The sequence below is a fragment of the Anas acuta genome, chromosome 19, assembly GCF_963932015.1.
Source record: "Anas acuta chromosome 19, bAnaAcu1.1, whole genome shotgun sequence".
NCBI classification, from domain to species: Eukaryota; Metazoa; Chordata; class Aves; order Anseriformes; family Anatidae; genus Anas; species Anas acuta.
This window is the reverse complement of record NC_088997.1, coordinates 3,045,490-3,059,580: the sequence shown is the minus strand read 5'-3', so window position 1 is coordinate 3,059,580 and position 14,091 is coordinate 3,045,490. Positions and strand designations below refer to the sequence as shown.

The following is a 14,091-nucleotide window of genomic DNA, read 5'->3' as shown; positions in this document are numbered from 1 at the left end:
TTCCTTTACCTTTAATAGTTTACTTTTATGATCCATAAAAAATTCCAAAGTGATTTTCTTGTGTTTATCTTATCCTTAGCAAGTAGGGTTGACCTTTAAGTTTTTACTTTACTGTCAAAGTATGTTGAAAGCTCTAAAAGTGAAGCTATCACCTTGGGGATTTGTAAGGATGACTGACACTTACCACTTCACCTTAGACGCAGTGCCACTGAGCGTATGCAGCAGCGTTGTACCTCTAGGGAGCCTGTTTGATTTTTTTCACTTCCGCTTCACTGGAAATGGATTGAATTTTCTCTTCAGAGGAGAGTTTTGGTTGCATTAGATTTTAATCAAGTCACTTGTTCGCAGTCCCTCAAAGCCTACAAGCCTGAGATGAGTAGATAGGCCTGGGGTGAATGTGCTACAAGATTTGTCAAACCGTGAAACTTCAAGATCGCTGAGATGCCACATGGTGTAGTTGACAATACTAAAAGTGTTCAGCGGTTACAACATTACATAAGCTCCCCATCTCTTTAACACTGGGATTAAGAGTGAGAATACTTGGGAAGCGTTTAGTCATAAAATACCTTGTGAATTCAAAATAAGGGAAATATGGCTTTGCGTGAAGTGGTACTGCTGTTCTTCTGTCACTGAAGGTAGTGTTCAGCAGTCAGAGACTGTGCTGTGCTGTCATTTGCTGATGGGCTGTTTGGCTTTATTTTATAAGTGATGCCTCGTTATTAACTGTTGGAGGATTATGGGGAAACAGGCGGTGTTTTTCCATATGTAGTTTCTTTCTTGTCACCTCCATGATTTTTTATTTTGGTCTCCATTCTGTATTTTGGTAACTTTTCCTAGCTCTAATTGCATCTTTATTTATGCAAGAGATGTTGCACTGTTTACATCCATGGACACGTGGTATCTGTCTTTCCAGGGGAACCATTCGGGTGCAAGACTTGGTGAGATAGCCAGCATGAGATCTAGGTCTGCAGAGATGATGGTTTTCCTTGTATTATTCACTATTTTTAGAGGGAGGCACATTTTTACATAGAAATTTTCAGGTGGAAAAGGTGCCCTGAACTATTTGGAGTCTGATTTGGCTTGGATGCATAGAACAGATGTCAGTTGGTGGCCCCTGCAAGTGGCAGCCCTGGGAGGGCGATAGGTGCAGAGCTGTCCAGCAGCATCCTAAAGATGACTGAGCACTAAAAAGTACCAGGCAATGATGTTTTATTCATGGTATATGGTATTATTTTGCTCAGTTTTCTTTTCTTTATTCTTTTTTTTTTTTTTTTTTTAAATGTATTTGTATGTGAAAGCATAGTGTGTTGTTTATGTCTGATGACCATACTTAGAGGTACGAGATGGTTGGAATTACCTTAATAAATTATTGTCATATCCACAATCTAGTTTGGTAAATTATGGATGATGAGCATTTGCTTATTTCATGCTGTTTTGTGTTAACACCGTTTGCACTTGGAATGCCTGGAACATTTGAAGATGACGTCCTACCCTATCTTCCTTGTGTGGCCTAAAAAATGGAGCTGCTGTGTTTAGATTTATCTATCAGCAAGTCTCCGAGGAGTGTGGATGTTTGAAGCATGCCCTGTGACTCAGCCAGGTCCATAGATGTGCGTTATTTAGTCTTAAATGTCCCAGATGTTGTTGCTACTTTGGAAGGAAGGGGAAAAAGGTCAAATGCTTCACTATTTAATGCTTCTTCCGTTTAAGGGTTTTCAGATAGAGAATAAATGGGTTTTCATGTCTTTTACTTTCCTGCACTTGCGAACTTTTATGATTACTTGGTATTTGTCAGGAGGAAAGTAGATGGCAAGCGTGTTCCTGGAGAATTCCAATTATTGCTATTTCAGGTGGAGGAGAGACTCTAACTGGACACAGGAAATTTCGAAGAAAGTAGATTTGTTTAAAAAATGTTTTTATGTCCTTTTAGGGGGTGGGGGATGAATGCAGAAAATGAGGTGATCACATGGGTTTTTGTTTGTTTGATGTTGGGAAGTGGGGAATTAGATGTTTACAAAAAAAAAAAAAAAAAAAAGCAAATGGGTTTTATGGGTTTTGAAGTTTGCTGGATGACAGAAACAATATTCTTTTATTCTTTATTTTCATGACAATTTGTCCCTTCCTAAAACCAGAGAAACAAGTCAATGCAAAGCTAGAAAACCTTTGTATCCATTTTCTCTTTTTAATTTCTTGGAAGATAAATGGAGGAGAGTGCTGAGGAGTGGAGGCCATGAGCTTCGACATGTGTCTACACGTACTGCGCTTGCGTCTGCGTGTATTGATCCAGTTCCAAGTTTATTTGCCCTTTTTCTTTCAGCAGTTCCCTTTCTTTAACATGGCACGATGCTGCTAGATGCTGATCTAAAGACAGATGCAGGTTTAACACTGCTCACAGTGTTGCTGTTGTGTTCATGAACTTGTCTTGTCTTTAGACTTCTGAGTAATCTGGTTTGTAATCCCATAGGTTACAACCTGGAGGTCAATTTTAATCTACCAGAGAAAATGGGAGTCAATTGGACATGTTAGTGAAGTGATACCTTGTTAAAGAACAAGCCTGGCTTTTTAACTACTAGAAATAGCTTAGATTTTTTTGTTGTTTGTTTCTTTCTTATTGCAGCAAAGTATAGCACTGTAATTGGTTAAATGAAGTTTAAATTGGTTATTGCATCTAAAATTTCTGAAACTTTGCCAGATGAAGTAAAACCAACCACAGTTTATAGATTTAAATTGAGCAAAATACTAAATGCTGTGCTGTGGTTTAGCCCATTTAACCTTCAGGTTGTGATAATTGCATTGATAAACGGGTTTACAGAAATCTGGTTATGATTGGTAATGTCCCAGACACATTCTCTAGTCCTTGGCTTTTCTGGTAGCTCTTAGCTCTGAAGTTCTGTTCTTTGGCTGAGATAAAATGATTCTAAAATGTTTTCCTTCTTAAAAATGTAATTTATAGTCTAGTACAATAGTTCTTACTCTTTGTAGGTTAAATGTTTTCTCCTTAAAACTGCTTCAGTAGTAAATTAGCATGATGATGTGCATGTAGATGAAGATATCTAAAATACACTGACATTTTGTTTCAAATTTCCTTATCTCAAGTTGTAATTATTACTGCAAAATAAGGAGAGGTCTTGTATTTACAGAACTGAAAGAACTCAATTCTCAGGGAACAAAAGCAGTGCTTTCATTTTATTGTCCAACCATTGATTTTTCTGCATAAACAATTAGCTTATAATAGATTGCTATTTTTATACCTTACTGTTAGTTAATTTTGAATAGGTCTGCTTCAGCCTGTCGTATTGCTCAAAAGCCATGCTGCAGGCTCCTGTATGTAAACCTGCATGTTAGTCTGAGGTTCAAAAACCATCTCTGCTGGTCTTCTGAGTGTCACGTCATAAGCTGACTAATATAGTAAGCACAATATAAATCCACTTTGCTTACTTGTTTATGCATTACCTGAATCCTTTATGTATTACCTGAATAAGTCAGGGTTTCTTCAGCTGAAGCACAGTTTGCCACAGTTTTTTTGTGAGTTGTCAATGCTTAGAATCTAATAGAAAGAATGTTGTTGAATGTTTAATGCATTTGTTATTGTTGAAGAAAAAATTATTTTTCAATCGTAATTAGCAAAACACATACTAAAATTCTTTGAAATTGTCATAGAAATTACCTCAAAAGATTTTTCCAAGTCATGAAAGACAAAGTTTGTTCGTGACATTTATTTTTTCTTGCTGTTTCTCAGCTAATATTCCATAGTGAAAGATGTCGAACTAATTAAGCATTAAAAGAACGAGCAGTTAGCAGGTATAATGCTGTTAGACTTCAGTAAATGTGAATGTGACCATGACCTCCCAGATAGATCAAAGCCTAATCTGTCTGACAGCTACAAGATGGCAGAGCTTGCCACGGGCCTTCTGCTGCTGCTTGCTGAAGCTATTTGTCTGTAAAGCATGCCTGATAGCTAAGAGTATATTTTTAAGGATGAACAGGTAAAAGTAAAAGGCTGTCTTCTGACATTTTAACTAATCCCTTCTAGCCTGTGGTTTACTGCACATTTAGGATATTTGCTAGCAGGAGAGACTGGCTTTTTCACATATGCAACATGTCATTTTGAATTGGGCGTTGATTTGATGTTTGATAATGTAAGAGTTATACAATGAAATAGATTCTGATTGCATTAAAATGACATGGCCTGGCCTTTTACCTTTCCTAGACTTCTGATGAAAACTGAACTCTTAGCAATGTAAGTTGTCGTCTCATGCTGAGACGTGATTGTCGAAGTGAGAACACCAAATGTTTATTTTCTGCTAGGCCTTTCTTAATTAAGGTAGAAAAAATAGGCTTTAAAGACCCATTACAAATTTAGACTGAGTGAATACTGATTTCTATATAATTTGAAAAATTAAATGTCATCATTGATATGCTTAGAAGTTGTATACGTTTGCATAATGCTAATATGTATTGGAATGTAACTGTAATGGATTCTGTTCACAGGGTATCATAATGCAGGTGATCTTCAGTGGTTTATTTATGCACATAATTGAAACATCTTTTTTTTTTTTCTTTTTTTAAGTATAGGACATATGACTGGTTATTCTAATACTGCTTTGAATAGCCTGCTAGAGGAGTAGGACACATTTGTTACAATTGGCCAAAACCTTACTGGTAACAGAATTTCTTCAGTAGAGGAAATTGTTAGAAAAATCACCAGGGCGAGAAGACAAGTGCAAAGTACTTACAGGAGCATTATTGCTAATGCTTATGTTTTAAAGACTTTAATGAAATTTTCTAATGTCCTACCTAATTTGAAATGCTGAGGAACACTCTGTTGTTTCTCCAAGCAGTATTTACATCTGTGGAAAGGTCTGGATACAAGTTCCTTCTTACAAAATGGTATTAATGTGCCTAAGTGTTCAGAAGAAATCATCTTCTGTTTTGAAAATTATGAGGGAAAACTGTTGTGCCAGTCAATAGATTCTGAGTGACCGGAACAAATATTAAATCTGTGAAATCAAACTGAATTTACTTTCTGGCTGTAAAGATTGAATTTGTAAATTTGACAGGCAATTTAAAGGGCATAAGTACATAAAATAAGATTTCTTATCCAAATTCAACTTGAAAGTTACCTGTCAGAAGAGGTTAGAAGTCTGCTGTTTTCTCTCCTGAAGCGTGTCCTTTCGCTTGTCAGTTTAGAAAGGTTAATACTGTACAAAAGAGCAATGGAAAGACCCTTTCTGGTGTAGTTTTATGTTTGTTTATTGGGGGGAAAAAAAAATCCCCTGTTCCCAATAATAATAATAAATTCTTCTGATATATGTTAAAGTGTGTATAATGTCCAAGTAACAAATTCTTGTTCAAACTCACGTCAGGCGTGTTATGGGTCGTTATCCACACGATAAGAAAGGAGAGTTGAGGAATTTCTTCTGCGGTTCGTGTCGGAGCTGCCCTGGGAGCAGCTGGGAGATGGCATTTTTCCCAAAGAGGAGCCTGCTTCAGAAGCCCCTTCACTTTCAGGGGTGTTCTGCTTTGATAGAGAGACAGGAGAACTGCTGTTATTTGAGTTGAATCTGTATTAGTTTTTGTCTTTCTGATCTGTGCATGTTGCAAGAGTTAGAAAGTCAGTGGCTCCATGGTATAAGCTCAGATGCGGCGTTAAGCCTTTTTCAGAAGGTTTTGGTGATCTGTGGTTCTTAGGTAAATGACTCTAACGGCAAGAGCTGAGACCCAGAGTTATTTTTGTCTTGAGGTAGGCCTTAATTTTGACTAAGGCCATCATGCTTAGTTTAGTTGGCCATAATGTAATGTGAACAAACAATGGCTTGGTTGGGAAAATCACATTTATTTATGATCTGGACAAAACTTTCTATGGAATTGGAAATGGGATTGAAATGTTGTTTCTAGCCTGCTATTTTATCTAACAAGCTCCCTTTTTTCCTTTATATATTTGCTTATTTTATCGATGTCTGATTCCTTTCCCTTTTTAGAATATTTCTATTTCAGAACTATTATTAAAAACAACATATTGTGATTTCTTTCTTAGGTTGAATTAAAGAGGAAGTACAATGACCAGCACAAAAATTCGAGAGGCCTTTTACCAGGGAGTCAGTGGTATGAAATTCAAGCTTACAGGGCTCTGAACCAGGCCCTGGGAAGGTGAGATAAACTGAACATAAATAAAAACATACTTATTTGTAGAACTTCTTGTTTGTGACATCTTCACTGATTAATTCCTCATTGTTAGCACACAAGGAATAACCAGGCCAAAAATCTTTTTACAGAAATCAAGTCTTCAGCTGTTCTGTACTGGCAGAACATGTTGTGTATTTGTGTTGTTATAACTCCGAGTTTTCATTTTATATTCGGACTCTGCTTTAGTTTGTTTGCAGTTTTTGTTGTTGTTAGTCCAGATACACAGAAAGGAAAGCATTTGCAGAGAAAAATAATTCTTGAACTCATAAACCAAACAAAAATTCTCTTAGGTCTTATATATATAGTGATATTCATAATATATTATATATATTATACATTGTATTTATATTAGATTATATATAATATATATTATATAATTATACTAATTATTGCTCTTGGTGGGCTTAGAAGAGTTGTTTGATGTTTAGCTTCCAAGTATTTTTTTAAAGGGAGAAATAGTATGGTTTTTTTTTTTTAAGACCTTTGCAAAAGGTCAATTCAATTATGCTTACTGATCTTTTTCCAGATTTAGAAGTGGTATAACTTACCTTCTCAAAAGGAAAAATACAAAAACCTAAAATTTATTAACAGGATAGAATTAATTCATCCTTCTCCAAAAAAGTTTATCATATATATACGTAGATACAGTCTATCATCTGTATCTGTCATGAATGTTATACATCTGTTATAGATGTATGTGTGATATATGTCTGCATGATAGAGGCACAGACACAGATTTATAGATCAGTTATAATAACATAAATGGATAGTTTGGAAAGAAACTTGAGAATATAGTCTTAAGTAATAAAATCTCATTGTAAATTCTTGTTACAGGTCTGATTTCTTAGATTTCACTTCGCAAAATAAGACCATTTGTTAACAGTTGTTAAGAAAGAAATAAAAATAGGTGGTGGAATTCTAACAGTAAGAAATGAATCTGAAGTTTTGTCACCGATGGGAGTTTTAACTTAATTCTAGCTTTAGTGAAAATTGCTTGTTGTATAATTTATGTGAATGAACTCATGCTGGTCTAAACTTAAAGGGAAAGAATAGACTTCCATTCTGAAATAAATGTGTGAGTCGTGTATAGTATCGTTAGACTAAGTCTTTACTAACTGCGGTTTGGTGAAGGATGACAGCATACGATGACTATTTTTATAAAAACAGAGCAGTCTACTAAGGTGATATAAACCAGAATGTAGCTCATTCTGAAAACTGCAGCAAGTAGTTGCTGTAGATACAAGCTTCTTGCTGCAAAGATGCCTGCAGGGGTAGAAGTGAGCAGAAACACGCTAGTCTTCAGTCTGGCACTTTTCTCTTAATTCAGTGCTGTTACATTATACAAAGTAACACAAGACCATGAAATGAAATAGCAGCCTTTGGGAATATAGCAGATGGTGTGAATGGCCAGGTGACAACCATGCTATGAATTCGTTGCAGTGCTGCTTTTCCTAAAAAGTGTAGGACGTCTCTCCGGTTTGTGTCATTCATTTAAACTATGAGTTAACACTTAATCAACCAATGAAAAATGAAAAGTGGGAAGAAGTCTGTTCCTTAAAGAAGTTGTGGTAACTTTTCCGACCGTGGAGAGACTTCAAATACAAATTTATTTGGAGGAAACCAACCTTGACCAACCTTGTCACTCCCATTTTAATGCCTGACTGTTACGCTTGTGTTTTCATGTACATATGTACATCTTTTTCAAAAGTTGCCCTCTTCTTATGAAATGGGAATAATAATCCGAAGCTATTACAGACAGATTCTTTTCAACATTTCATTTATGTTATTACTGTTCTTTTATATTTTTTTTTCTGGGAGGCAGTGTATAGAAATCCAAATAATGTTGAAAATATCAACACATGTGAAGTGAATATTGGAATATTTTTGTATGCCTGTAACGACTCAGTTACAAACTTAACAGTATCACTCAGCTTTGATTTGCAGAATTTTACATTTCTTTATGAAAGTGCATAGTTATTTAAAAAAACTGCAGGCCGTTGTATCAGTCCATTTTGTTTTCTTTTACACTCTTACATGTTCAACTTTCAGTATTTAATTTATCCAGTTAAGAGTGGAAAACAAATAATATATGGCTTGATTAGCTGCTAAGTATTTGTATTTATTTTATTTATCTTTATATAGTAAATTCAAGAAGTCCATGAAAATTAAGCTTCCATGATATACTCTGATAGTGTAGTTTTTGCATTCATAATGTACTTTTTTTAGTTGCAAGAGAGTAGGAAAGCACTTTCTGTATGTTTTTGCATACTCCAGCAGGCTGACATTTTGCAGTTCCTCTTGTCTGATTCCCACAGTTTTTGATTATATGCATATAATATATATTATATTATATATATGCTCTTTGTTTATCGCTTGCCTGTAGGTGTATACGACATAGAAGTGATTGGGGTGCTCTTATTCTAGTCGATGACCGCTTCCGGAATAACCCTAACAAGTACATAACAGGTAAGCTGTTAAAAAGCCAAAACAAACAAAACAAAACAAAACAAAACAAAAAACAAAAAACAAACAAAAAAAAAAAAAAACAACTTTTTTTTTATATTTTTCTTTCACTCCTAGGTGAGTAAGGAAAGCCATAACAAAGTATAGCTGTTAAACTTGAAATGTCTACTTGAAACTTAGAAGCCTAAAACTGCACTTAATATCACTAGTTCATTAAGTGCTCTGAAAATGCATTGGTACCAATATTCAGTTAATTTAATTTCCTTTCCCTTTTGTATGTATGCAGATCATGATACAGAAATTTCAGTATGAAGAATTTAAGAATTCTTTCTTATTCTTGCTTATAAATAAATACCTTAGCACTCTGAATCTTTGCATATTAAATATAAGTAGGGTATATATACACATATGTGTGCACAGGTGAGTGTGTATATGTATGTATGAAAAAGGTAGGCAATAGATTTTTATTTGGATGTTGGATACATCTCTAGTGGATGTATACTTTGCATTGATAAGGAGCTTTAATGATTTGAGTTAGCAGTCTGAATTTAATGTAGTTAAATTTTTAGGTAAGAACAGGTAAAGGCCTGGGCTGTTCCTATTACAGGGAACCCCTAAATGCTCAATATGCAAAAAAGTAACTTCTGTTTGTATTTTTATACTGGCTGGAAATAAATATAGATAAAACAAAACAGAACATGCATACTATCTTAATAGAAAAGGGAGGAAAAAAAAAAAAAGGAAGGAACTGCTTAGGAATGAATTATGTATCTTTGCTCCTGCCCTGTATAGAAGGAATGGGTAAAAGGACATAGTAAACAGACAGTGTTGCTGTCTAGTCAGCAGATGGAGCTCAGCCACCATAGTACAAGTCAAACAATTTTCAAACAATTTTCTGATATGTCTTTTACAATAAAAATAAATTCAAGTTCTCTAAGGAAATGGAAATATACACATATATAGTTGAGATATATATATATAACTCTTTATAAAATACAAAAATGTGAGTTGTATAAATAACAATTTTTATATATAAAATTGATACACAAACTCCAATTTCTTTAGATAAGTGTGTGCATATGTAAAAAGACACACACAATCAATTTTATCCATATTATCAAATTATCTTTATATTTAAATTATCTAAGGAAACAGAATGTATATCTATAAAAATATATAAAATCAATATGATTAAGATTTGATAAGTATTTTTTCTAAAAAGCAAAACTCCACAGAAGAATCGAGTTCTCTTTTGTCAGAGACTTTTAAACAATTGGTATTTAAAATAAAATTTCAATGAATTTAAAAACATTACATTTTTATTAAGAAAGTTATTTTTTACTCCATTCTTGTGTGTTCCAATATCATCTGAATAGCTATTAGGTTTAAAACTTCTGCTATATGAGAATTCTAAAAATGATGACTGTACAACGGTGTTATATTGCCTTGCATTTAAATGTTATGTTGCATTATATTTTTGCTATTGGGTAGTTGTGATTATTTCTTTATATCTTACATTATCTAATAAGAAGTTGTAAAAACTTCATTCTATTTAATTCTAATTTTTGTCATACTCTATTGGTATGACAATAAATAGGCGTACTCTATGTAAATTATTAATAATTCATGATAACAAGCAAAGTGAACACCCTTGTATAAAAGAATTCTAATGGTGTTTTTGCAGTGCAGCAGTTTAAATTTCAAAAGAGTGTTACTGAAAAAGGTAAAGGTGCTGGTTCATTTTTATTTCTTTGTATAAGAAAGAAAAATATTAATAGTGTCATTCATTGAATCAAGTTCCCAGCCCTGAAAGGAGGTCATACATTATCTTACTTGAAATACTTGAGTCTGTGTATGCTGTACATATGCAGATGTATTTGCAATATTTAGATGCTATTTCACATCAGTAAATAGTATATATGATATAGTTTTGTGGTAACACTTTCTTTTTCTCTCTCCCCCCCCCCCCCTTCCCCCTTAGGATTATCTAAATGGATTCGCCAACAAGTCCGGCATCATGAAAATTTTGGTAGTGCACTTGAATCCTTGCAAGCATTTGCTAAAAGAAACCAGAAAGGCATTGATTGTTCATCACCGTGTAGTAGTGAATTTCTCCATGTACCTTCAAATTCAAAAGACGTGTCATCAGCTTCTCAACAGGAGGCAACTATTCAGCTGTCACCAGATGTTCCTGTTAAAAGTGAGGAGCAAAATTTGGTCCCAGATACTCATTTTACTACACCCATCAATTCAATTAATCCTGCAACATCAAATCAGCCCAGTAATATCACGGCAGCAAAGAAACGAAGTACGTTCATTTCCTGTGGGGAAAAAAGGACTTCATTAACAATTTCAAATGTCCAGTCACCTCTTTTTTTGGAAGAAACAAATGTTTTTTAAAATTACTTGAGTGTTATAGTACAACATGATAATTATTCACAAATGTTATAAGCTGCGCTCAACGTACTGAAATTAGTTGTCATTCCATCTGGTTGTCTTAAAACAATTGATAATATTTGAGAAGTTTATAGTACGATCAAAACTATTTTCACTTAATTTGCCTTTGTAATTGAAAAATATGAAGAGAATTTAAATTTGTGTGCTTCAAACATATTTTGAGCATTATTGCAAGACAAGTGCTTTGATTCAAACTATGTCTGTTGTTTAGACATAGTAAGACGCCTTGTATTCAATCTTTTTCTGTAACAGCTTTACTAGTAACTATCCATCCATTCCTAAATTTTAGGAAAGCTTATCATTTCACTTCAGGTAAAAAAGATGTAAATAACATAAGAGTACAAAGCATAAAAAATACAGATTTTAAATCCAGTTGTACATATGCTCTCACTTTACATGGGCCAGTTAATCTATTGATTTCATTAAGACAATTCATGTGCAAAGATAGTTGTAACATCTGGGCTTTTGTTTGTATTGGATCTTAATGAGTATTATAAAATATCTGTAAACCTAATAAAACAGTGGTAATTTTGATGTGCTAAACATGCTGTAAATCAGCAGGGGGAAGGCATATACGATTAATTAATGTTTTGTGATTTTTCACAGGTGGCCAGAAAGTTGATGTAGGGAGTCATTCTCACAATGCAACACAAAGAAGAAAACATATGGACTCCACACCCAAAACGCCTGCAACTAAAATAGAGAGAGCAAAAAAGAATGATTGGACTAATTCTGGTTTTATGAAAGAACACTGCTGCTTTAAACCACTGACTTCAACGCCTTTGCCTGTAGCTGCAAACTGCATGTCCACAGCAAGCAGCGAACAAAAGAAGAATGTGAATAGTGCTGGTGAACTTATTGATGGTGTAAATCAATGCCAGTCATCATTCATTTCAGAACATAAACCAAGTGTACCAGAATCACATTTGGAAACAACTAATTTTTCAGTTAAAAATACTGAGGCTCCGGTTGCCGAAGAGCATCTTGATGAGCTACAGCTTCAAACTGAGCCCTGCAGTGAACTTCCTTCTGTAGGAGGGAAATCTGAACTTTCAACGTTAAATGCATCTGCAGAAGCTGAGGATGAGGATGAGAGTATCTACTTCACACCAGAACTCTATGATGATGTGGAATCAGAGGAACAGGAAATCAGAGCACTAGATCCAGCCTGTAACACAAATGAGAATCTGAGTGAATGTGGAACATCCACAGTAGCTGATGATCTTTTTGTTATCAATACCTCAAAAACACTAACTGTAACAAAAGAAATGGCTAATGATGATGACAGAAACACAAGTTTACATGGAATAGTGCAAAACGATGGGAATAAGAATAGTGCAGTTAATGATGCAAAGATGACTAGTGGAATAGAAGCAGAGCAGATAGAATCTCAAGAGATGGACACCAAAAAACGGAAAATCAGTCTTTCCAGATCACGAAATAAAGGTGTGTCATCCTTTTTATTGAACAATACTAGCATACAGTGACAGCCTCTATGGGAAATGTAGGGAGCAGCCTTTATAACGTAGCCGCCCTATAGAGCAGTAATGGCATTCTAGTTAACATCTAATATATGTAACTATCAAGCTCAATCGTTCATTTTATGTTTTTGTTTTTCACTGTGCAAGTCATGCAACATGCAATTATCTGTAGATATAATTCAGATTCTTCACCCTAACTTTGTGGTCAAAGGACAAACATCATGTGTGGAAATTCTGAATAGAAACCCAAGTAATTCTACTTGTAATTGTAGGGTGAAGAGAAGATTTGTCTATTACAGAGTTAATTAGTCTGCCATTAAATACAAACAGTTGAGTTCACATCAGAAAGCAAAATATCAATATATATATATTTTCAAAAAAAGATTATTTTCATTTCTTATTATTTTTATTAAATATGTATAACAGCATTTTTGTGGATCAAGTAACATGATAGATGAAGAACGGATATTGAAATAGATAAGTTCTTCAGCACTTGTTTCCCTCAAATTTCTTTTGTTAAAATGAGCACATTGGAGGCTGTGTAATAGCAGTACTTAACACTTGCCTCTCATCATCATCATCATCAAATACATTCATCTTCAAATAGTCTTTCTTTGTTTTATATAAAAGTTGATGACTCTTTTAAAATTTCCTTTCTTTTCTTTTGTATCTTTTGGTCAGATTCTGTATGTATTTGTTTCAAAACAAGTACTCCTCTGCCCTTCAACCATATTTTCTATGCCACATATAACAATGTAAATTTGTACATAATGGACTTTAAATCTGCCTCAGTGTACTATTTTTTTGTGAACAATTTAAACATTTATTTGATTTACTGCAATCAAAACATAAGCCAGGATTTTGCTGTAATGAAACATTATGCATGATTTTCAAGAAAAGACTGTTCATTTCCATCATGTATTAACAAGCAGATGCAAGATTTTTGCAATCTTAAGATTGATTTATAGGTATCTGTATATCCTGATGAGAGCTGAGGTGAAATTGCTGACCGGTCATTTTCTTTAGGAGTTCATCTAAATAACATTCTGTCACCATCTCTGCAGAACTGTGAATTTTTTCTTATCAAAATGATTGAAATTGTATCTCTTTGCACAATAAATACACCTTTATAAAATAGATCCTGTGTTTGCAAGCGTGTTAAGGATATTGTTAAACTTCTTTAACAAGCATTATCTTGCAATATTCCTTACAAGACATTTGGTTAAGCCTTTTCTTTTACTGCTGCTATGTAAGGACCATGCTTCTTGGTTCAAGTTTCATGGAATTCTCTCAGTCAACAGGTGCCGATGTTTTTTAGCTAGCTACTTCCACACTCCCACTTGATAGTGCAGAAGCAAGCTCTGATGTTGAGTGCAAATTAAACATATGACACATCTAAAGATCTAACAAATTTCCTGTACCAAACTACTTTTTATGTTTATGTGCATCTAAATAGGTAATAGAAATCACTTAAGTTTAGTGGCTTGTCTGCTCATCTCATGGA

General features: G+C 34.2%; 1 protein-coding gene across 5 annotated transcripts in view; it reads left to right on the top strand.

The window, feature by feature from the left end:
- BRIP1 (BRCA1 interacting DNA helicase 1) overlaps nt 1-13,724 on the top strand; it is a 59,462-nt gene extending 45,738 nt beyond the window's left edge. For 4 of the 5 annotated variants that reach the window (XM_068655868.1, XM_068655870.1, XM_068655869.1 and 1 more), the window contains 4 exons: nt 6,038-6,150; nt 8,570-8,652; nt 10,631-10,957; nt 11,713-13,724. In XM_068655868.1, coding sequence (XP_068511969.1) covers nt 6,038-6,150; nt 8,570-8,652; nt 10,631-10,957; nt 11,713-12,593 — 1,404 coding nt within the window. In that variant the 3' untranslated portion in view covers nt 12,594-13,724. The remainder of the gene's footprint in view (nt 1-6,037; nt 6,151-8,569; nt 8,653-10,630; nt 10,958-11,712) is intronic. The other variant, XM_068655871.1, reaches the window with a different exon arrangement.
- The last annotated feature ends 367 nt before the right edge of the window (nt 13,725-14,091 follow it).